This window comes from Carcharhinus amblyrhynchos, unplaced genomic scaffold, assembly GCF_965287045.1.
Source record: "Carcharhinus amblyrhynchos unplaced genomic scaffold, sCarAmb.v2.hapA scaffold_603, whole genome shotgun sequence".
Taxonomy (NCBI): Eukaryota; Metazoa; Chordata; class Chondrichthyes; order Carcharhiniformes; family Carcharhinidae; genus Carcharhinus; species Carcharhinus amblyrhynchos.
Window position 1 is genome coordinate 39,946 of NW_027650343.1, and position 23,731 is coordinate 63,676.

The window sequence follows — 23,731 nt, forward strand, 5'->3', positions numbered from 1 at the left end:
TTCCGAAAGCTCGTTGGATTACTATCAAATAAACCTGTTGGACTTTAACCTGGTGCTGTGAGACTTCTTACTGTGTTTACCTCAGTCCAACAACGGCGTCTGTACATCATCACAGATTGAACCAATAGAAGGCAGCAGAATCACATATTGTCCAACCCCATGCGATTGACAGGGCAGCTGTCCAATCAACTGCAAGGGTAGGCGGATCCAGGAGTTGACTGACAGCCCGCTCAGCCAATTGTCGATGAGGGACAGCAACTGCGGCGTGGGTCCCGGCGCTCAGCGTCCATGTGATTGACAGAAGGGCTGTCCAATCAGATCTGAAAGATGGCTGCCAGTCACAGACAGGAACCAATGGGAGAAGGGTGAGGCGGGATTAACCCTTTCAATGCCTGGACCATCAGTGGTTGCTCCCCTCGCCTCCCTCCCCCGCCTTTGGATACTAAGGGACAATTTAGCATGGCCAATCCACCTAACCCGCACATCTTTGGACACTAAGGGACAATTTAGCATGGCCAATCCACTTAACCTGCACATCTTTTGGACTGTGGGAGGAAACTGGAGCACCTGGAGGAAACCCAAGCAGACACGGGGAGAATGTGCAGACTCCGCACAGACAGTGACCCGAGGCGGGAATCGAACCAGGGTCCCTGGCACCGTGAGGCAGCAGTGCTAACCCCACTGTGCCACCTTCGATGGATGAACACCGCTTGACAATCACCAGGCAAGACTGTTCTCTTCCCGTTGGCTAACACTTCAGCGGTCACGGGCATTCGGCCTCTGATCTTCGGATCAGCGTTCTCCAGGGCGGCCTTCACGACAGCGCAGAGTCGCTGAGCAGAGACTGATCGCTAAGTCCCGCACACGTGAGGATGGCCTCACCTGGGACCTTGGGTTCATGTCGCACCATCTGTAACAGATCAGCCATGATCTTATTGAATGGCGGGGCAGGCTCGAAGGGCTAGATGGCCTACTCCTGCTCCTATTTCTTATGTTCTTATGTTCTTATGACTTGCCTGGGCTTGTAACATCTCACTGACTTGTCCTGTCTGGAGACAATACACATCTCTTTAATGCTATCTCCACTCACATTGTCTCCACCTTTAAGACTTGAATAGCAGATTAGCTGTAAAGACTCGCATCCTAATCAGTATTCTGCAAACTGAGTGTGCGCCTTTATACGCCCTGCTGGTGATCAGAACTCCCCACTCACCTGATGAAGGGGAAAAGCCACGAAAGCTAGTGGCGTTTGCTACCAGATAAACCTGTCGGACTTTAACCTGGTGTTTACCCGAGTCCAATGCTGGCATCTCCACATCACGACCACCTCCGAGAGAGGGAAGAGGAGAGAAACAAAGAACAAAGAGAGAGTTTGGAGGGAGGGGGGCGGGGAGAAGGACAGGAGAGGTAAAAGAAGATAAATATGAGGGGGGGGAAGAGAGAGAGAGGGAGAGGAAGAAACAGCAGGGGGAGGAAGCGGGAGCTAACAGAGAAATTTAAAGAGGTCAGCAGCTGCCATTCTCGAACACAGTCAGGAAGAAGCCTTGTTAAACTTCAATGTTTAATAACTGTAGTTTTTATACATGATTAAAAACAGAGATCAACGTGAACCCCCCCCCACCCTGCCTCCCCCCACACCCTTCCCCTCCTCCCCACCCCACAATGATTCAGTTCCAAGGAGCATTTTGTCAATACCTTGCCTTAGTTAACAACCTATTCAGCCACGGTGCGGCGCCTACCGAATTGATTCAGTTCCTCAATCAATTCAGGATCGATTCCTGGCTCGGGTCACTGTCTGGGTGGAGTTTGCACGTCCTCCCCGTGTCTGCGTGGGTTTCCTCCGGGTGCTCCGGTTTCCTCCCACAGTTCCAAAGATGTGTGGGTTAGGTGGATTGGCCGTGCTAAATTGCCCCTTACTGTCTAAAGATGCACAGGTTAGGGTGGATTGGCCGTGCTAAATTGCCCCTTAGTGTCCAAAGATGTGCAGGTTAGGTGGATTGGCCATGCTAAATTGCCCCTTAGTGTCCAAAGATGTGTAGGTTAGGGTGATTGGCCATGCTAAATTGCCCCTTAGTGTCCAAAGATGTGTAGGTTAGGGTAGATTGGCCATGCTAAATTGTCCCTTAGTGTCCAAAGATGTGCAGGTTTGGTAAATTGTCCATGCTAAATTGCGCCTTAGTGTCCCAAAGCTGTGTAGGTTAGGGGGATTGGCCATGCTAAATTGCCCCTTAGTGTCCAAAGATGTGTAGGTTAGGGTGGATTGGCCTAACCTAGGGTGTTAAATTGCTCGTTACTGTCCAGAGATGTGTAGGTTAGGGGGATTGGTCATACGAAATTGCCCCTTAATGTCCTGGGATGCGTAGGTAAAAGAGATTAGCAAGGTAAATATATGGGGTGACGGGGATAGGGCCTGGGTGGGATGCAGGTGTGATGGGCCGAATGGCAGCTCTCTGCACTACAGGGCTTTTCTGCTTCCATGAGAATTAGTGTTTTTTTTATAACAAGGATTGGGATCAATAGCGACACTCAGCGGTGCTAATTTACTGTTTATTTTAGCGTCACAACTCGGCTTTCATTAACACTGCAATTTACTGTAACAATCTCCCTAGTTGCCACACTCCTGTTCGGGGTTACACTGAGGGAGAATTTAGCACGGCCCAATCCACACCCTAACCTGCACGTCTTTCGGACTGTGGGAGGAAACCGGAGCACCCGGAGGAAACCCACGCAGACACGGGGAGAACGTGCAGACTCCACACAGACAGCGACCCCAGGCTGGGAATCGAACCCGGGTCCCTGGCGCCGTGAGGCAGCAGCGCTAACCCCACTGTGCCGCCCAGGAGACTGGTTGGATAGGTCCTTCAAAGAGCTAGGACAGGCACAGCGGACTGAATGGCCTCGTGCTGTGCGAATCCATTCCGTTTGAGTATTGTCACGCTTGTAACTGAAGCTGAGACAGTCTTAAATTAATAATTGGGTGCAGATATTTTTGGACCTACGATAAACTACAGAAAGAGACAGCTTACAAAAATAAAGAGTGCCCATTTTTTTAAAAAATCGACGCAGTTAGTCACATCTTACAAAATATATACTAAAATAGTTCATTTTCAAAATATATATAAAGCAAGCCCAGCAGAGAACGCAATGGAAATTTCAACACAATGTTAAATATTCGCAGCTAGTCTCCCACCCTGCTATCCAGGGTGTTGAGGGCCATTCAGCCTCTCAATATCTGCACAGGGATAGCAGGAGGCCATTCAGCCCCTCAAGACCAAGACAGGGACAGGGGAAGACCATTCCTAGAATCCCTGCAGTTCAGAAGAAGGCCATCGAGTCTGCACTGACTCTCCGATAGATCATCTTGCCCAGACCATCTCCCTGCCCTATCCCTGTATCCCCACATATTCAGCATAGTTAATCCACCTAACCTGCACATCTTTGGACACTACGGGACAATTTAGCATGGCCAATCCCCCTAACCTGCACATCTTTGGACACTAAGGGACAATTTAGCACAGCCAATCCACCCTAACCTACACATCTTTGGACTGTGGGAGGAAACCCACACAGACACGGGGAGAACGTGTAGAGTCCACACAGTTAGTGACCCAAGCCGAGAATCGAACCCGGGTCCCTGGCGAGGCAGCAGTGCTACCCCCAGATGTCTTTCCATCATTAGCCTCCCCTCTCACCAGAGAGGGGGAGTTAATGTCTCACTGGCGAACAATAATCCAGCAATGACCCAGAGAACAACCCCACAGGGCAAGGTCAGAGGTTGACACTGAGCAACCCCACAGGACAGAGTCAGAGGTCGACACTGAGCAACCCCATAGAACAGGGTCAGAGGTCAACACTGAGCAACCCCACAGGGCACAGTCAGAGGTCAACACTGAGTGTCCCACTGGACAGGGTGAAAGGTCGACACTGGGCTGTCACACAGGACAGGGTCAGAGGTCGACACTGAACAACCCCACTGGACAGAGTCAGAGGTCAACACTGAGCAACCCCACAGGACAGGGTCAGAGGTCAACACTGAGTGTCCCACTGGACAGGGTGAAAGGTCGACACTGGGCTGTCACACAGGACAGGGTTAGAGGTCGACACTGAACAACCCCACTGGACAGGGTCAGAGGTCACCACTGAGCAACCCCACAAGACTGGGTCAGAGGTCAACACTGAGTAACCCCACAGGACAGGGTGAGAGATCAACACTGAGCAACCCCACAGGACAGGGTCAGAGGTCGACACAGAACAACCCCACAGGGCAGGGTCATAGGTTGATACTGAGCCGCCCTATTGGACAGGACAAGTGGTAAACACTGATCCTGAGGCCTGAGTGAGGGTGCCAGCCATGCATCAACCTCGACTGTGGCGTGGGGAAGATCTCACCACAAGGCGGGTGGAGAATGATGGAATTCCTGATACGGGAATCGCGAGTGTCCAAAATACCAGCGACGTTCTGATTTTAAGGAACAGTGAGACTCTCAAACAATTAGATCTCACATGACTCCGCACATTTTTGACTCCCACTTTCTCCTCCAGTTCGGATATTCCTGGTCATTCCCGTTGGTGGAACTCCCAGACTTCTGTGATCCTGAAGCCACTCTGGAAAATAAAGAGAGAGGTGAGGGTTCTGAGGCCAATTCTCCCCACTCACCTCTCCTAAACACGCCCCATAAAAGGGGGATAGGTTTGGAGAAAGAGCATCCTCCACAACGTCCCCATCAAACACTCCCAGGACAGGTACAGCACGGGGTTAGATACAGAGTACAGCTCCCTCTACACTGTCCCCCATCAAACACTCCCAGGACAGGGACAGCACGGGGTTAGATACAGAGTAAAGCTCCCTCTACACTGTCCCCCCCATCAAACACTCCCAGGACAGGTACAGCACGGGGTTAGATACAGAGTAAAGCTCCATCTACACTGTCCCCCCATCAAACACTCCCAGGACAGGGACAGCACGGGGTGAGAGACAGAGTAAAGCTCCCTCTACACTGTCCCCATCAAATACTCCCAGGACAGGTACAGCACGGGGTTACATACAGAGTAAAGCTCCCTCTACACTGTCCCCACCATCAAACACTCCCAGGACAGGGACAGCATGGGGTTAGATACAGAGTAAAGCTCCCTCTACACTGTCCCCCCCATCAAACACTCCCAGGACAGGTACAGCACGGGGTTAGATACAGAGTAAAGCTCCCTCTACACTGTCCCCCATCCCAGGACAGGTACAGCACGGGGTTAGATACAGAGTAAAGCTCCCTCTACACTGTCCCCCATCCCAGGACAGGTACAGCACGGGGTTAGATACAGAGTAAAGCTCCCTCTACACTGTCCCCCCATCAAACACTCCCAGGACAGGTACAGCACGGGGTTAGATACAGAGTAAAGCTCCCCCTACACTGTCCCCCCATCAAACACTCCCAGGACAGGTACAGCATGGGGTTAGATACAGAGTAAAGCTCCCTCTACACTGTCCCCCATCCCAGGACAGGTACAGCACGGGGTTAGATACAGAGTAAAGCTCCCCCTACACTGTCCCCCATCCCAGGACAGGTACAGCACGGGGTTAGATACAGAGTAAAGCTCCCCCTACACTGTCCCCCCATCAAACACTCCCAGGACAGGTACAGCACGGGGTGAGAGACAGAGTAAAGCTCCCTCTACACTGTCCCCATCAAATACTCCCAGGACAGGTACAGCACGGGGTTACATACAGAGTAAAGCTCCCTCTACACTGATGAAAAATTGTGGAAATTTGGATTTGCCAGGTTATCCACATGTTAATATTCACTGACTATGGGCGTGACGCATCACTGGAAATTCTGAAGTCTAAGCTGGGAATTGGAATTCTGGGATCAGTGCTTAGCTCCCTCAATCCCACTGGATATTTGAGATTGCCGAAATCAACGCCAGCAACACAAAATTCCACCATACGCCACGAACGTTCAGACCTACCCTTGCTCCGCGGTCAACGTTCGCCCCAGCTGGAATGTCTCGTAGAAATGATCACCTAGCACGGAGAGAGAGAACGGGGAGAGTTGGTGGACAGAGTGGTGAAGAAGGCATTCGGCATGCTTGGTTTCATCGGTCAGAACATTGAATACAGGAGTTGGGGACGTCTTGTTGAAGTTGTACAAGACATTGGTAAGGCCACACTTGGATTACTGTGTACAGTTCTGGTCACCCTATTATAGAAAGGATATTATTAAACTAGAAAGAGCGCAGAAAAGATTTACTAGGATGCTACCGGGACTTGATGGATTGAGGAGAGGCTGGGATAGACTGGGATGTTTTTCTCTGGAGCGTAGAGGGGTGATCTTATAGAGGTCTATAAAATACTGAGGGGCACAGATCAGCTAGATAGTCAAAATCTTTTCCCAAAGATTGGGGAGTCTAAAACTAGAGGGCGTAGGTTTAAGGTGAGAGGGGAGAGATACAAAAGGGTCCAGAGGGGCAATTCTTTCACCCAGAGGGTGGTGAGTGTCTGGAACGAGCTGTCAGAGGCAGTAGTAGAGGCGGGGACAATTTTGCCTTTGAAAAAGCATTCAGACAGTTACACGAGTAAGATGGGTAGAGGGGGGTTTATAGAATCCCTGCAATGCTGAAGAAGGCCATTCAGCCCATTGAGTCTGCACCAACCACAATCCCACCCAGGCCCTATCTCCGTAACCGCACATACTTACCCGGCTAATTCCCCCCGAAGGGTCAATTTAACACGGCCAATCCACCCTAACCTGCACGTCTCTTAGACTGTGGGAGGAAACCGGAGGAAACCCACACAGACACAGGGAGAAGGCGCAGACTCTGCACAGACAGTGACCCAAGGGTGGAATCGAACCCGGGACCCTGGCGCCGTGAGGCAGCAGCGCTAACCCACTGTGCCACCCAAACGATATGGGCCAAATGCAAGTAATTGGGATTCACATAGTGTTTTAAAAAAAGGGGGCGGCATGGATAAGTTGGGCCGAAGGGCCTGTTTCCATATTGTCAACCTCTGTGACTCTATGTTGGGGGGGGGGTGGGCGCGGGGGTGGGGGAGGGGCTCAGACAAATGTTAGAAAGATTGTTATCTTGTCCTCCTGAACCGTTAGATGTCGCCGAGTGCTTTGCGTTCATCACCAATCCAATCATTTTGAGGTACAGCCGCTGAGGAGGAACACAGGAGGAGGCCATTCAGCCCTTCGAGCCTGTTCTATCCCCCCTGATTCTCACGGGACCCTGGTTATTCTGTGACAGGCAAGCTGTCTATCTTCCCTTTGCCCACACCCATTGGTTGACAAGATTTTTGGTCCAGGGTCAGCAGCTGTTCGTGAAGGAGTTTTCCAAATCTCTGGATCTCTGTGCCATTCAGGGTGGCTCCCGCCTTCATCCCAAAAAGACTGAGCTCTTATATTTAGACACACCCTTGTACATTGAGGAGAAATTTAGCATGGCCAATCCCCCCTAACCCACACATCTTTGGACACTAAGGGGCAATTTAGCATGGCCAATCCACCCTAACCTACACATCTTTGGGCACTAAGGGACAATTTAGCACGGCCAATCCACCCTAACCTACACATCTTTGGGCACTAAGGGACAATTTAGCATGGCCAATCCACCCTAACCCACACATCTTTGGACACTAAGGGGCAATTTAGCATGGCCAATCCACCCTAACCTACACATCTTTGGGCACTAAGGGACAATTTAGCATGGCCAATCCACCCTAACCTACACATCTTTGGGCACTAAGGGACAATTTAGCATGGCCAATCCACCCTAACCCACACATCTTTGGACACTAAGGGGCAATTTAGCATGGCCAATCCACCCTAACCTGCACATCTTTGGACACTAAGGGACAATTTAGCACGGCCAATCCACCTAACTTGCACATCTTGGGACACTAAGGGGCAATTTAGCATGGCCAATCCACCCTAACCTGCACATCTTTGGAGTGTGGAAGGAAACCCATGCAGACACGGGGAGAACATGCAGACTCCGCACAGACAGTGACCCGAGCTGGGAATCGAATCCGGGTCCCTGGCGACATGGGGCAGCAGTGCTAACCCGCTGTGCCACTGGACAGCTGATTTACCCTGGGTTGTGAAGCTGGTCTCTGGAATACTTACTCCTCTCTGCGGCTTTGAGGGTCTGGAGTGGTGGGTTGTTAAGATACGTGGGGTCTGGCTGTAGATACGTGTTGTTTAAGTTCCTGTGGCGGGGGGGGGGGAAGGAAATAAGGCAGTTATTGGAAGCTGTAACCATTTCGTGGCTTTGTCCCAAGACAACCCGCATCTCGGACTCACTGCTCCAATCACCAGACGTTCCTACAAAGGAGGGGGGCTCCATTTCCCTTGCGCCCTTAGCCACCTCAGGACCCCTCCCTCAACACCGACCCTCCCCACAGTGCGGCACTCCCTCAGCACCGACCCTCCCCACAGTGCAGCGCTCCCTCAGCACCGACCCTCCCACAGTGCGGCGCTCCCTCGGCACTGACCCTCCCCACAGTGCGGCGCTCCCTCAGCACCGACCCTCCCCACAGTGCGGCGCTCCCTCGGCACCGACCCTCCCACAGTGCGGCGCTCCCTCAGCACCGACCGTCCCGCAGTGCGGCGCTCCCTCGGAACCGACCCTCCCACAGTGCGGCGCTCCCTCGGAACCGACCCTCCCACAGTGCGGCGCTCCCTCGGAACCGACCCTCCCACAGTGCGGCGCTCCCTCGGCACCGACCCTCCCACAGTGCGGCGCTCCCTCGGAACCGACCCTCCCCACAGTGCGGCGCTCCCTCAGCACCGACCCTCCCACAGTGCGGCGCTCCCTCAGCACTGACCCTATGCAGCAAACCCTAGGTATTGTACTGATACTTACAGGATTAAGATCCCTGACCAGAAACTGAATCCCCCCCCCACTATCAACATCCTGGGGGTTACCATTGACCATCACTGAATCCCCCCCCCCACTATCAACATCCTGGGGGGTTACCATTGACCATCACTGAATCCCCCCCCACTATCAACATCCTGGGGATTACCATTGACCATCACTGAATCCCCCCCCCCACTATCAACATCCTGGGGGGTTACCATTGACCATCACTGAATCCCCCCCCACTATCAACATCCTGGGGGTTACCATTGACCATCACTGAATCCCCCCCCACTATCAACATCCTGGGGATTACCATTGACCATCACTGAATCCCCCCCCCCCACTATCAACATCCTGGGGGTTACCATTGACCATCACTGAATCCCCCCCCCCCACTATCAACATCCTGGGGGTTACCATTGACCATCACTGAATCCCCCCCACAATCAACATCCTGGGGGTTACCATTGACCATCACTGAATCCCCCCCCACTTTCAACATCCTGGGGGTTACCATTGACCATCACTGAATCCCCCCCCCACTATCAACATCCTGGGGGTTACCATTGACCATCACTGAATCCACCCCCAACTATCAACATCCTGGGGGTTACCATTGACCATCACTGAATCCCCCCCAACTATCAACATCCTAGTGCCATGATAGGGCAAGTGTACGTGAGGATAAAATTGGCACACACGTTGGCCGTTACCTGTTGGCCTGTGGGGCGTTGTTTCCGGAGGGGTTCTGCTTCCGGAAAAATTCCTCGCCCTCTGTGACGTCCGTAAGGTCTTCATCCTCCTCCTCCTCCTCCTCCGTCCTCCGTGTGTCAGCCCCGGGGCGCTGCACATTTTTGCCGTTCTCACGGTGTATCACGCCACTCCCGATCTCCTCTGTCTCTGACGGGAGACAAACGTAGAACAGTACAGCACAGTACAGGCCCTTCGGCCCCTCAATGTTGTGCCAAGGTATGTCCAAAGCCAAGATCAGTCTACCCCACTCCCTATCATTCTGGAGTGCTCCACGTGCCTATCCAATAATCGCTTGAAAGTTCCTCAAGTGTCCGACTCCACTATCGCAGCAGGCAGTGCATTCCACACCCCAACCACTCTCTGAGTGAAGAATCTACCTCGGACATCCCTCCTATATCTCCCACCATCAACCTTATAGTTATGCCAATTATACAGTTTGGGATATTTCTATCTGGGTCTAAACTATGCCAATGTGAGAGGTGACAATACTCCTTCACTTTGAATCAACTCTGGCTATCTATATCGGTGTAAGGAAAGAAACTGTTTGCCCGCAACTGTTTCCTGGTTACGTTTTGTTTCGTTTGTGCTTTTGCATGTCAACACAAGTCAATTTAGCACGGCCAATCCACCTAACCTACACATCTTTGGACACCAAGGGCAATTTAGCATGGCCAATTCACCGAACCTGCACATCTTTGGACACTAAGGCACAATTTAGCACGGCCAATCCACCGAACCTGCACCTAACACCCACCTCCCCTCCCCCCCTCCCCACCTGTACCCCCTCCCCTCTCGCTTCCCCTTTCTCTCTTTCCTTCCCCTCCCCCTCTCCCTTTCCTCTCCCCTCCCACTCCCACCTTCACCACCCCTCCCCCCTTTCTCTCCCCCTTCTGCCTTTCTCTCCCCCCTCTCCTTCCCCCTCCATCCCCTCTCCCTCCCCTTTTTTTCCCCCGATTACCTCCGATTCCGTTGCCGAGAGGCTGCTTGCTCCCTCCGGTGGGGGTGCCTGAGGCTGCGGAGCCTCGGGGAGCGTGCCCAGTGTCCCTGTGCCCTCGATGTTGGCACGTGCGCTGTGTCCCTTGGGGGCTGGAGGGGTTGGTGGGAAATCTGTTCTCCACAGGCCTGCTCAAGACAAGAGATCAAAGGGAGAGGTGAGGAACGCGGGAGGGGACACCACACGGCTCGCAAAACTTAACACACAGTTTTGTATTGTTATAAAGATTGATTCCCCCACTCTGAGAACTAACACCCAAACCCCCAAAGAGGAATACTTCACCTTATAATCTGTAAAAAGTGTGTGCGAAGTGGTGTGACCTGCTCTTTAGCAACCCCTAGTGGTTCAAATACAAAATAAATCCTCGACACTCTCTCTAAAATCAACATCTAACAATTTATTTTGTTATTCACTCCTGGGACGTGGGCGTAGCTGGCTGGGTCCAGCATTTATTACCCATCCCTAGTTGCCCTTGGAGGGGCAGTTGAGAGTCAACCGCATTGCTGTGGCTCTCTGGAGTCACATGTAGGCCAGACCGGGGTAAGGACGGCAGATTTCCTTCCCTAAAGGGGAACCAGATGGGTTTTTCCCACAATGGGTCATCAGGAGTTTCTTAATCCCAGATTTTTTTTTGTTGAATTCAGATTCCACCGTCAACCGAGGTAGGTGGGGATTGAGGGATACGGGGAGTAGGTGGGATTGAGGGATACGGGGAGTAGGTGGGATTGAGGGATACGGGGAGTAGGTGGGATTGAGGGACATGGGGAGTAGGTGGGATTGAGGGACATGGGGAGTAGGTGGGATTGAGGGACATGGGGAGTAGGTGGGATTGAGGAATACGGGGAGTAGGTGGGATTGAGGGATACGGGGAGTCGGTGGGATTGAGGGATACGGGGAGTAGGTGGGATTGAGGGATACGGGGAGTCGGTGGGATTGAGGGATACGGGGAGTAGGTGGGATTGAGGGATACGGGGAGTAGGTGGGATTGAGGGATACGGGGAGTAGGTGGGATTGAGGGATACGGGGAGTAGGTGGGATTGAGGGATACGGGGAGTAGGTGGGATTGAGGGATACGGGGAGTAGGTGGGATTGAGGGATACGGGGAGTAGGTGGGATTGAGGGATAAGCGGGGAAAGTGGGATTGACGGTTATGGAGGGAAAGTGGGTTTGAGGGATATGGGGAGAAGGTGGGACTGAGGGATATGGGGAGAAGGTGGGATTGAGGGATATGGGGAGAAGGTGGGATTGAGGGATATGGGGAGAAGGTGGGACTGAGGGATATGGGGAGAAGGTGGGACTGAGGGATATGGGGAGAAGGTGGGATTGAGGGATACGGGGGAAACGTGGGATTGAGGGATATGGGGGGAAGCTGGAACTGAGAGATATGGTCAGGGTGGTGGGACTGAGAGATATGGGGGGAAAGTGGGATTGAGGGATATGTGACAATAATAAATCAAATCTATGTACTCTATGAATGGTATGCTTTGTCTGTATAGCACGCACGAAACAATACTTTTCACTGTATCCCAATACATGTGACAACAATAAATCAAATCAAATCAAAAGGACCCATCCCAGCAAGGGGCAGCACCTTACTTACTGAAGAATTTCTGTCCGATGCCCATTAGTATGTCCGTGGGTTACAGGGACTGGAGCCCTCTGTGGATTCATTCGAGGGAAATTTCCAGGCAGGCATTTCTGCAAATAAAACAGATCGATATTTATTCATCAAATCATGAATCAACTGTTCAAGGCACTGTCCCCCCATCAAACACTCCCAGGACAGGTACAGCACGGGGTTAGATACAGAGTAAAGCTCCCTCTACACTGTCCCCCCCATCAAACACTCCCAGGACAGGTACAGCACGGGGTTAGATACAGAGTAAAGCTCCCTCTACACTGTCCCCCCATCAAACACTCCCAGGACAGGTACAGCACGGGGATAGATACAGAGTAAAGCTCCCTCTACACTGTCCCCCCATCAAACACTCCCAGGACAGGCACAGCACGGGGTTAGATACAGAGTAAAGCTCCCTCTACACTGTCCCCCATCAAACACTCCCAGGACAGGTACAGCACGGGGTTAGATACAGAGTAAAGCTCCCTCTACACTGTCCCCCCATCAAACACTCCCAGGACAGGCACAGCACGGGGTTAGATACAGAGTAAAGCTCCCTCTACACTGTCCCCCATCAAACACTCCCAGGACAGGTACAGCACGGGGTTAGATACAGAGTAAAGCTCCCTCTACACTGTCCCCCATCAAACACTCCCAGGACAGGTACAGCACGGGGTTAGATACAGAGTAAAGCTCCCTCTACACTGTCCCCCCATCAAACACTCCCAGGACAGGTACAGCACGGGGTTAGATACAGAGTAAAGCTCCCTCTACACTGTCCCCCCATCAAACACTCCCAGGACAGGTACAGCACGGGATGGCGGGCATGGTGGAGGGGGGTGCTTGCCGGGGGGTGGGGAGGGTCCATGGCTGATCATCAAATTCAATATCCTGATTTCACCCCCCCTCCCCTCCATATCCCTCGATCCTTCCAGAACACTCACCAAAGGCATAGCTGGAGTAATCCCCCTGGCGTGGGGCAGCGCACTGTTCAGAGACAGCTTGTACTGAATGGCATCTGCAAGTTTATTGACAATCCGTTCCTGTGCCATGCCAGTGGGTTCCTGCAGGACGTCGAGGGAGAATCCAGCATTAATTGTGAATATTTAATTCCCTTTGAATTTCGTCAAACTCTAGGTTTGTTCACAGATGGATTGTGACAATAAGGGGCAATTTAGCACAGCCAATCCACCTAACCCGCACATCTTTAGACACTAAGGGGCAATTTAGCATGGCCAATCCACCTAACCTGCACATCTTTGGACACCAAGGGACAATTTAGCATGGCCAATCCACCCTAACCTACACATCTTTGGACACTAAGGGGCAATTTAGCATGGCCAATCCACCCTAACCTACACATCTTTGGACACTAAGGGACAATTTAGCACGGCCAATCCACCCTAACCTACACATCTTTGGACACTAAGGGACAATTTAGCATGGCCAATCCACCCTAACCTACACATCTTTAGAAATTAAGGGGCAGTTTAATTAAGGAGCTGCACAGTGGGTTGGCACTGCTGCCTCACAGTGCCAGGGAACAGGGTTCGATTCCTGGCCTCAGGTCACTGTCTGTGTGGAGTCTACACGTTCTCCCCGTGTCCTCGTGGGTTTCCTCTGGGTGCTCCGGTTTCCTCCCACAGTCCAAAGATGTGTAGGTTAGGGTGGATTGGCCGTGCTAAATTGCCCCTTAGTGTCCAAAGATGTGTTGTTAATGATCAATGGGCCACATTCCCGGTTGTGGGCCTGGCTACACGCCTCTGAGTTGGGGCTTGGTTCCCTCAGGATTATTGGAAGGGGGAGTTCTCCCCGATAGCCTGGGGAACGATTCCTCCCTCATTTACTGAGCCGATCCCTCAGCAGTCCCCCCAGCGGAAAATGGCAGCACATCCCATTGGCCTTCGTAACGCCACTGACTTGTCCTCCGGGAAGTCCAACGCCACGGCAATCTGGAGCCTCGCGGCTGATCCCACACAGTCCCCCCCCCCCTCCCCCCCCCCCCCCCCGACTCCCTGCCCAACCGAGACCTGGGACGTCAGCAAGAGGCCGGGAACGGGATTTGGGACCCTCCCCGTTCCTTCCGGATCCGCGCTACTCCCGCCTGGCTGCTCCGACACCGCTCGGGTACCTGTGCCTTGCCCAGAGAGGCTAAGGCCTGCTTGTAGTAGAGAATGGCCTTCTCGGGGTCTCCCAGACGAAACTTGGCTGCTCCCAGGCCCTCACAGGCCTGCCACTGTCCATGGGAATCGCCTGCATTCGGCAGAGAGAGGGAGATAGAGCAAAGAAAATTACAACTCAGGAACAGGCCCTTCAGACCTCCTGCACTGACCATGCTGCCCCACTGAACTAAAACCCCCGACCCTTCCGGGGACCATATCCCTCTATTCCCATCCTATTCATCTATTTGTCCAGATGCCCCTTAAAACTCACTATCGTATCCGCTTCCACTCCCTCCCCCCGGCAACCACCACCCTCTGTGTCAAAATCTTGCCTCATACATCTCCTTTAAACATTGCCCCTCACCCCACAAACCTGTGCCCCCCTAGTAACTGACTCTTCCACCCTGCAAAAAGCTTCCTGTACTCCCCACTCTGTACTCTCACACACTGCGTACCGCTCCTGTACTCCCCACTCTGTACTCTCACACACTGCGTACCGCTCCTGTACTCCCCACTCTGTACTCTCACACACTGCGTACCGCTCATGTACTCCCCACTCTGTACTCTCACACACTGCGTACCGCTCCTGTACTCCCCACTCTGTACTCTCACACCCTGCGTACCGCTCATGTACTCCCCACTCTGTACTCTCACACACTGCGTACCGCTCCTGTACTCCCCACTCTGTACTCTCACACACTGCGTACCGCTCATGTACTCCCCACTCTGTACTCTCACAGCCTGCGTACCGCTCCTGTACTCCCCACTCTGTACTCTCACACACTGCGTACCGCTCATGTACTCCCCACTCTGTACTCTCACAGCCTGCGTACCGCTCCTGTACTCCCCACTTTGTACTCTCACAGCCTGCGTACCGCTCCTGTACTCCCCACTCTGTACTCTCACACACTGCGTACCGCTCCCGTACTTCCCTTCTCTGCATCCTTCCATTTTTGCCTCTCACCGGTATCCCTGAAGGCTTGGAGGGCGTGTAGGTAGTTTTCCGCTGTGTCTTCATGGTCGCCCAGTTGACTGTAGGCGTAAGCCAGGTTGCAGAAGCACTGCCCCTGTGCATTCCTGTTCCCAAGCGAGCCTGCGGAGAGAAGCGGGGGATCCCGTTATTCCTCATATCCGATTGATTCCGGAGATGTAAGGGTTGATGTATGATGAGAGGTTGAACAGTTTGGGCTTGTACTCAAGAACAAAGGACATTCCAGCACAAGGAACAGGCCCTACTGAACTAAAACCCCCCCCCTACCCTCCCGGGGACCATATCCCTCTATTCCCGTCCTATCCATGTATTTGTCAAGACACCCCTTAAAACTCACTACCGTCTCCGCTTCCCTCCCCCCCCGGGCAGCGAGCTCCAGACACCCACCACCCTCTGTGTAAAAAAATCTGCCTCGTACATCTCCTTTAAACCTCGCCCCTTAATAAACCTGTGCCCCCCGACTCTTCCGCCCTGGGGGGGGGGGAGAAAGCTCCACTCTGCCCCCCGTAATCTTGTAGACTTCCTTCTGCGACGTTGGGATGCTGCAATGCAGAAACACAGAAGCCAGACGGGGAGCTAGCTGGGTGTTTGGTGGTGGGGCTGTGGATCATGGCCGGGCCCCCTCTCTCCCCCCGCCACCTACCACCCCCCCCCTTGCCCGGGCTCGACCCTCACCGTGCAAGGAGGCGGCGCTCTGGTGGAAGGCCAGGGCCCTGCTGTACTCGCCCGTGGTGTTGTAGACGGCGCCCAGGTTCTGGAGGACCACGGCCTCCTTGCGGCGCTCCGAGGCGTCCCGCTGGCAGCAGGGCAGCGCCAGCTCAAAACACTCGGCTGCCCGGCGGAAGATCTTCAGCTGCGAGTAGCTGAGCCCAATGTCGTTGTAGAGTTTCCCTAAAAGAGAGGAGCAGAAACGGTGAGCCGCTCAGTCCACGGTGCGCACACGCCGTCCTCACACAACCTTTTGGGGAACGGTTGACAGGACTGGTAAGGACCGTTGCCAACCGTCCAAAGGGCGACGTGGAACGCTCCTTCCACCTGTTTTTACTTATTTGTGGGGCAGGGACTTCGCCGGCTGGCTTAGCATTTATTGCCCATGAATTACACGTTCCTGGGGTCAATAAGAAATCTCACGACCCCAGCTGGCTCCAGGAATGATGTGGAGCATGCCAGCGTTGGACTGGGGGGTGGGCACAGTAACATAAGAACATAAGAAATAGGAGCAGGAGGAGGCCATCTAGCCCTTCGAGCCTGCCCCGCCGTTCAATAAGATCGTGGCTGATCTGTCGTGGCTCAGTTCCACATTCCCGCCCTCTCCCCATAACCCTTAATCCCCTCTCTTATCAAAAACCTATCAACCCGCGTCTTAAATATATTTAGCGAGGTAGCCTCCACCACCTCAACGGGCAGAGAATTCCAGAGATTCGCCACCCTTTGAGTGAAGAAGTTCCTCCTCAACTCCGTTCTAAACCGCCCCCCCCTTTATCTTGAGGCTGTGTCCCCTAGTCCTACTGTCCCTTCTGAGCGGGAAGAGCCTCTCCACCTCTATCCTATCCATCCCATTCAACATCTTATACGTCTCAATGAGATCTCCTCGTTGAAGTCTCTCAACACCAGGTTAAAGGTCCACCAGGGTTTATTTGGCATCACGAGCTTTCGGAGCACCGCTCCTTCACCAGGTGAGCGGAGAGGTAGGTTTCACGGCGTATAGAGGCCAAGACACAATTGCAATTGGAACGCGAGTCTTTACGGGATAACCAAGTCTTTACAGATACAGACAGCGCGAGTGGAGAGAGGGTTAAGCACAGGTTAAAGACATTGTTAGGATTTTGCAAACCCAGGCCAAACGTTGGGGGTTACAGATAGTGCGACATGAACCCAAGATCCCTGTTGAGACTGTCCTCATGTGTGCGGAACTTGGCGATCAGTCTCTGCTCAGCGACTCCGCGCTGCCGTGTGTCGTGAAGGCCGCCTTGGAGAACGCTTACCCAAAGATCAGAGGCTAAACGCCCATGACCGCTGAAGTGTTCGCCAACGGGAAGGGAACAGTCCTGCCTGTCGCGCGGTGTCTGTTCGTCTGCTGTCGTAGCGTCCGCATAGCTTCACAGATGGATCCTGCCTTTCCTGCAGTGTAACCCTCTCTCCACTCGCACAATATGTACCTGCTAAGACTCGATTACCTGTAAAGACTCGCATTCCAACCATTATTGTGTAATTGTGTCTTTGTCTAAATCTATCGAGTTTGTCAAACCTACCCCTCCGCTCACCTGGTGAAGGAGCGGCGCTCCGAAAGCCCGTGATTCCAAATAAACCTGTTGCGACGTTAACCTGGCGTTGCGAGACTCCTTACTGCGCCCACCCCCAGCCCAACACCGGCAACCCCACATCACTTCCGGAGCCGACTTTTTCTTCATCCATTTGTGGGACACGGGTGTCGCTGGCTGGGTCCAGCATTTATTGCCCATCCCTAGTTGCCCCTTGGAGGGGCAGTTGAGAGTCAACCCCATTGCTGTGGCTCTCTGGAGTCACATGTAGGCCAGACCGGGGTAAGGACGGCAGATTTCCTTCCCTAAAGAGAACCAGATGGGTTTTTCCGACAATGGGTCATCAGTAGATTCTTAATCCCAGATATTTTTTATTGAATTCAAATTCCACCGTCTGCTGTGGCGGGAATCGAACCCGGGTCCCCCAGAACATTAGCTGAGTTTCTGCATTAATAGTCTCGCGATAATATCACTGAACCATGACCTCCCCTAAACTCAAAACGTTACCTTGCTTTTTCTCCTGGCCGGCCTGTTGAGTATTTAGTTCATAGAATCCCTACAGTGCAGAAGGAGGCCATTTGGCCCATCCAGTCTGCACCAACCACAAACCCATCCAGGCCCTATCCCCACAATCCCATGCATTTACCTTGCTAGTCCTCCTGACACTAAGGGACAATTTAGCACGGCCAATCCCCCTAACCTACACATCTTTGGTCACTAAGGGGCAATTTAGCATGGCCAATCCACCCTAACCTACACATCTTTGGACACTAAGGGACAATTTAGCACGGCCAATCCCCCTAACCTACACATCTTTGGTCACTAAGGGGCAATTTAGCATGGCCAATCCACCCCAACCTACACATCTTTGGACACTAAGGGACAATTTAGCACGGCCAATCCACCCTAACCTACACATCTTTGGACACTAAGGGACAATTTAGCATGGCCAATCCACCCCAACCTACACATCTTTGGACACTAAGGGACAATTTAGCACGGCCAATCCACCCTAACCTACACATCTTTGGACACTAAGGGGCAATTTAGCACGGCCAATCCACCCTAACCTGCACATCTTTGGACACTAAGGGGCAATTTAGCACGGCCAATCCACCCTAACCTACACATCTTTGGACACTAAGGGACAATTTAGCATGGCCAATCCACCCTAACCCGCACATCTTTGGATGCTATGGGACAATTTAGCACGGCCAATCCACCCTAACCTACACATCTTTGGACACTAAGGGACAATTTAGCATGGCCAATCCACCCTAACCTACACATCTTTGGACACTAAGGGACAATTTAGCATGGCCAATCCACCCTAACCCGCACATCTTTGGACCCGAAGAGGCAATTTAGCACGGCCAATCCACCTAACCTGTACATCTTTGGACACTAAGACAATTTAGCATGGCCAATCCACTTAACCTATACATCTTTGGATACTAAGGGGCAATTTAGCATGGCCAATCCACCCTAACTTGCACATCTTTGGACACTAAGGGACAATTTAGCATGGCCAATCCACCCTAACTTGCACATCTTTGGACACTAAGGGACAATTTAGCATGGCCAATCCACCCTAACCTGCACATCTTTGGACACTAAGGGACAATTTAGCACGGCCAATCCGCCTAACCTGTACATCTTTGGACACTAAGACAATTTAGCATGGCCAATCCACCCTAACCTGCACATCTTTGGACACTAAGGGGCAATTTAGCATGGCCAATCCACCCTAACCTGCACATCTTTGGACACTAAGAGACAAGTTAGCATGGCCAATCCACCTAATCTAGCACCCAGAGGAAACCCACGGAGACATGGGGAGAACGTGCAGACTCCACACAGAGAGTCATGAAAGGCCGCATTTGAACCCGGGTCCCTGGCGCTGTGAGGCAGCAATGTTAACCACTGTGGGACTGCACCGAGGATGTGCCTGGCGTTAGGGAAATGCAATTCTTTCCAATCAGGCAGGGATTAGTCATGTAAAAGAGAGGCTTGAGGAGAGCAGACTGACCGAGCAGGCCCTTGTTCTGGATGTTTCCGCAGACGCTCCGGCATTCGTCCAACACCTCCACGATCTCCCCGGCGCTGAAGCGTCGGCACTGCAGCATGTGGCGGGCGGCCTCGCCCAGGGCGACGGCGGCGAGGTCCGGGCTGCCGGCCTGCCGGTAGGCCCGGCCTGCCCCCTGGTAGCAGCGGCCGGCCTGGGCCAGCTCGCCCGCCCTGGCCCGGCAGCTGGCCAGCTTCATGCGGGTGTCGGCCTCTCCCTGGGCCTGCCCGCTGCGGTAGTGGTCCAGGGCCTGCTGGTAGTGCTCCGTGGCCCCCGGCAGGTCGCCCAGCCCCTCGCGGGCCAGGCCCAGGTTGAAGTGGAGGTCGGCCAGCCTCTCGCCGCCCTCCGCGGGCTGCGAGCGGAGCAGGAAGTCCAGGCCTTTCCCGGGCCTGCCCGAGGCCACGTAGGCCGCGCCCAGGTTGAAGGCGCAGGCTCGCCGCACCCCCTGCTCCCTCACGTCCAACGAGAGGAGGAAGGCCTTCTTGAAAGCGGCCAGCGCCTCCTTGGGAGACTCCCGAGCCAGGGCCTGGCTCCCGACCCTGGTGAGGCCCTCGATCTCGGCCTGGGTTTCCAGCGGCTCCGGGTCGCCTTCTGCTGCCTCACGCCCTCTCTCCCGTTTCTTCTTCTTCTTCAAACTCTTCTCCTCGTTCCCCGGCTGGACCTGGCCGGCATTTGCCGCCTCAGCTGGACTGGCCCCATCGGAAGACATCATCGCCCAACGACCCAGGTCGGAACCTGTCAAGAGAGGACAGAACGTTAACCCTCCGTGCATCGATCTCTCGATATTTGAGAAAGCCCCACCAACGCCTCTACTTTCTCTGGAGAACATTGAATACAGGAGTTGGGACGTCTTGTTGAAGTTGTACAAGACATTGGTAAGGCCACACTTGGGATGCTGCGTGCGGTTCTGGTCACCCTGTTATAGAAACAAAGAACAGTACAGCACAGGAACAGGCCATTCGGCCCCTCCAAGCCAGCTCCGATCATGACGCCTGCCTAAACTAAAACCGTACGCGCTTACAGAGTCCGTATAGAACATAGAACACTACAGCACCAACAGGCCCTTCGGCCCACAAGTTGCGCCGATCATATCCCTACCTACCAGGCCTATCTATAACCCTCAATCCCATGTACTCATCCAGAAGTCTCTTAAAAGACCCCAACGAGTTCGCCTCCACCACCACCGACGGCAGCCGATTCCACTCACTCACTCACCAGCCTCTGAGTGAACATCCTTCCATTCCCGTCCTATTCATGGATTTGTCCAGTTGCTCCTTAAATGTCGCTATCGTACCCACTCCCACCCCCTCTCCGGGCAGCGCGTTCCAAACACGCACCGCCCTCTGTGTAAAAAAACTTACCTCGCACATCTCCTCTAAACTTTTCCCCTCGCACCTTAAACCTGTGCCCCCTGACTCTTCCACCCGGGGTAGGGGGGAGAAAGCTTCTGACTATCCACTCTGCCCCTCATAATCTTGTAAACCAGATCACCCCCTCAACCTCTGTCGCTCCAGTGAGAACAAATCCAACCTCCCCTCATAGCTAATGCCCTCCATACCAGGGGCAACATCCTGGTAAATCTTTTCTGTGACCCTCTCCAAAGCCTCCACATCCTTCTGGTAGTGTGACGACCAGAATTGGACACAATACTCTCAAAGAGGCCTAACCAAGCTGCCAATTTTTAAACTCAATGCCCCGGCCGATGAAGGCAAGCATGCCGTATGCCTTCTTGACCACCTTCTCCACCTGCGTTGGCACTTTCAGTGATTGGTGGACATGTACGCCCAGATCCCTCTGCCTATTAATACTCCTAAGGGTTCTACCACTGACTGTGTAACTCCTACATGCATTGGACCTTCCAAAATGCATTATCTCACACTTGTCTGGATTAAACTCCATCTGTGGGTATGCTGGCGTTGGACTGGTGTAAACACAGTAAAAAGTCTGACAACACCTAAAACCTGGTGTTGTCAGACTTTTTACTGTGTTAAACTCCATCTGCCATCTCTCTGCCCAAGTCTCCAACTGATGTATATCCTGCTGACAATCCTCTTCACTGTCCGCAAGTCTGCCAATTTTTGTATCATCTGCAAACTTATCAATCAGACCAGAATACTATATTTATATTATATTTATTATAGAAAGGGTATTATTAAACTAGAAAGAGAGCAGAAAAGATTTACTAGGATGCTACCGGGACTTGATGATTTGAGTTATAAGGAGAGGTTGGATAGACTGGGATGTTTTTCCTCTGGAGCGTAGGAGGCTGAGGGGTGATCTTATAGAGGTCTATAAAATAATGAGGGGCACAGATCAGCTAGATAGTCAATATCTTTTCCCAAAGGTAGGGGAGTCTAAAACTAGAAGGCATAGGTTTAAGGTGAGAGGGGGGAGATACAAAAGGGTCTAGAGGGGCAACTTTTTCATACAGAGGGTGGTGAGTTCTGGAAGAAGCTGCCAGATACTGGTCTGAACTGGAGTTCCATTCTGAGGAGCCCATTTAAAGGTCTTTCCTAAGTTTTACTAGCTTTTTTTTAAAGGACTAAGTAATTTAGGATTATATTAAGAACATAAGAACATAAGAAATAGGAGCAGGAGTAGGCCATCTGGCCCTTCGAGCCTGCCCCGCCATTCAATAAGATCATGGCTGATCTGTCGTGGCTCAGTTCCACTTTCCCGCCCTCTCCCCATAACCCTTAATCCCCTCTCTTATCAAAAACCCATCAACCCGCTTCTTAAAAATATTTAGCGAGGCAGCCTCCACCACTTCAACGGGCAGAGAATTCCAGAGATTCACCACCCTTTGAGTGAAGAAGTTCCTCCTCAACTCCGTTCTGAACCGCCCCCCCTTTATCTTGAGGCTGTGCCCCCTAGTCCTACTGTCTTTTTTGAGCGGGAGAGCGAGAGGGGAATCTGACAGAAGCTTATAAAATTCTCACAGGGTTAGATTCAGAAAGAATGTTCCTCTTGGTGGGGGCGAGTCCAGAACTGGGGGGGGGGGGTCAGAGTTTGAGGATAAGGGGTAAACTTTTCAGGACTGAGGGGAGGGGAAATTTCTTCACCCAGAGGGTGGTGAATGTGTGGAACTCACTCCCACTGAAAGTAGTCGAGGCCAAAATGTTGTGTGATTGCAAGAAGGAATTGGAGATCGCTCTTGGGGCTAAAGAGATGGAGGGATATGGAGGGATGGTGGGGGGGGTGTGGGGGGACAGGATATCCAATATGATGATCAGCCATGATCAAAATGAATGGCGGAGCAGGCTGGAACATGGAACATAGAAACCCTACAGTGCAGAAAGAGGCCATTCAGCCCATCAGGTCTGCACAGACCACAGTCTTGACTTGTAAAGACAAGAGCAACCGTTGCAACATTGAATTGCAGGGTCTTACCTCAAGGGGAGGATGGTGCAGTTGGTCTCAAGTCCCCCCTCTTGGTCCTGTGCCAGAGAGGAGCCATGGAGGGGCGCTTGTGCAGGAAGAGGGGGCTGGCTGATGCCTCCAAGGTCTGGCCCTGGCTTGTGTGCCTCCATTGCCATGGCAACAGGCCCCGCCCCGCGTCCTGCCGCCCATTGGCGCCGCCTGAACCTGACTGACAGCAGCCTGGGCCAATCGGCTGCCCGCGTCTCATAGCGCAGGCGCACCTTCCCCCTCCCGGGATCTCCCTTGCGGTCGCTCATGGCACGCATGCGCGGCGGCGCACCCGCATGCCGGGAGTTGTAGTTCCACTACACGGGTTGGGGGGAAGAACTACAACTCGCTTTGCGTTCTGGGGGCAGTCGTCCATTCCGGGAGGCTGGGCCGCTGCAAATCCTGGTGCGCATGCGCCTGCCGCACTGCATTCTGGAGGTTGTAGTCCTCAGCAAAGGGTTTGGGGAACTACAACGCTGTGCGGCAGCATTGCACCCTGGAAATCGTGTAGTCCCTTCTGGAGGGGTTGGGGGGAAAGCGTTGTCCTCTCCCATGAGCTGCGGAGACTGGACAAACCCCCCCATTGCACGTACACGGAGAGCATTGCAGCCTGGGAGTTG

General features: G+C 53.0%; 1 protein-coding gene across 1 annotated transcript; it reads right to left on the reverse strand.

Annotated features, from left to right (window-relative positions):
- Positions 1–4,122: 4,122 nt before the first annotated feature.
- Positions 4,123–23,218, reverse strand: ttc24 (tetratricopeptide repeat domain 24). The gene is made up of 12 exons (XM_080184189.1): positions 23,094–23,218; positions 19,668–20,438; positions 16,053–16,268; positions 15,351–15,479; positions 14,356–14,477; positions 13,169–13,288; positions 12,207–12,304; positions 10,571–10,734; positions 9,573–9,759; positions 8,121–8,203; positions 5,962–6,016; positions 4,123–4,605 (listed from the first exon to the last, which is right to left on the reverse strand). The coding sequence occupies exons 2-12, from the start codon at positions 20,413–20,415 to the stop codon at positions 4,500–4,502; spliced, it is 2,028 nt and encodes a 675-aa protein (XP_080040315.1). The 5' UTR covers positions 20,416–20,438; positions 23,094–23,218; the 3' UTR covers positions 4,123–4,499.
- Between the last annotated feature and the right edge of the window lie 513 nt (positions 23,219–23,731).

What these genes read in the sequence shown, in the direction of transcription:
- ttc24 (XM_080184189.1), bottom strand. Translation starts at nt 20,415, where the DNA reads ATGATGTCTTCCGATGGGGCCAGTCCAGCTGAGGCGGCAAATGCCGGC. An exon ending in CCTCAAAGCCGCAGAGAGGA is followed by an intron (nt 6,017 to 8,120) that starts GTAAGTATTCCA and finishes TCTCCGTGCTAG; the next exon opens with GTGATCATTTCTACGAGACA. An exon ending in ACGTTGACCGCGGAGCAAGG is followed by an intron (nt 4,606 to 5,961) that starts GTAGGTCTGAAC and finishes TTTATTTTCCAG; the next exon opens with AGTGGCTTCAGGATCACAGA.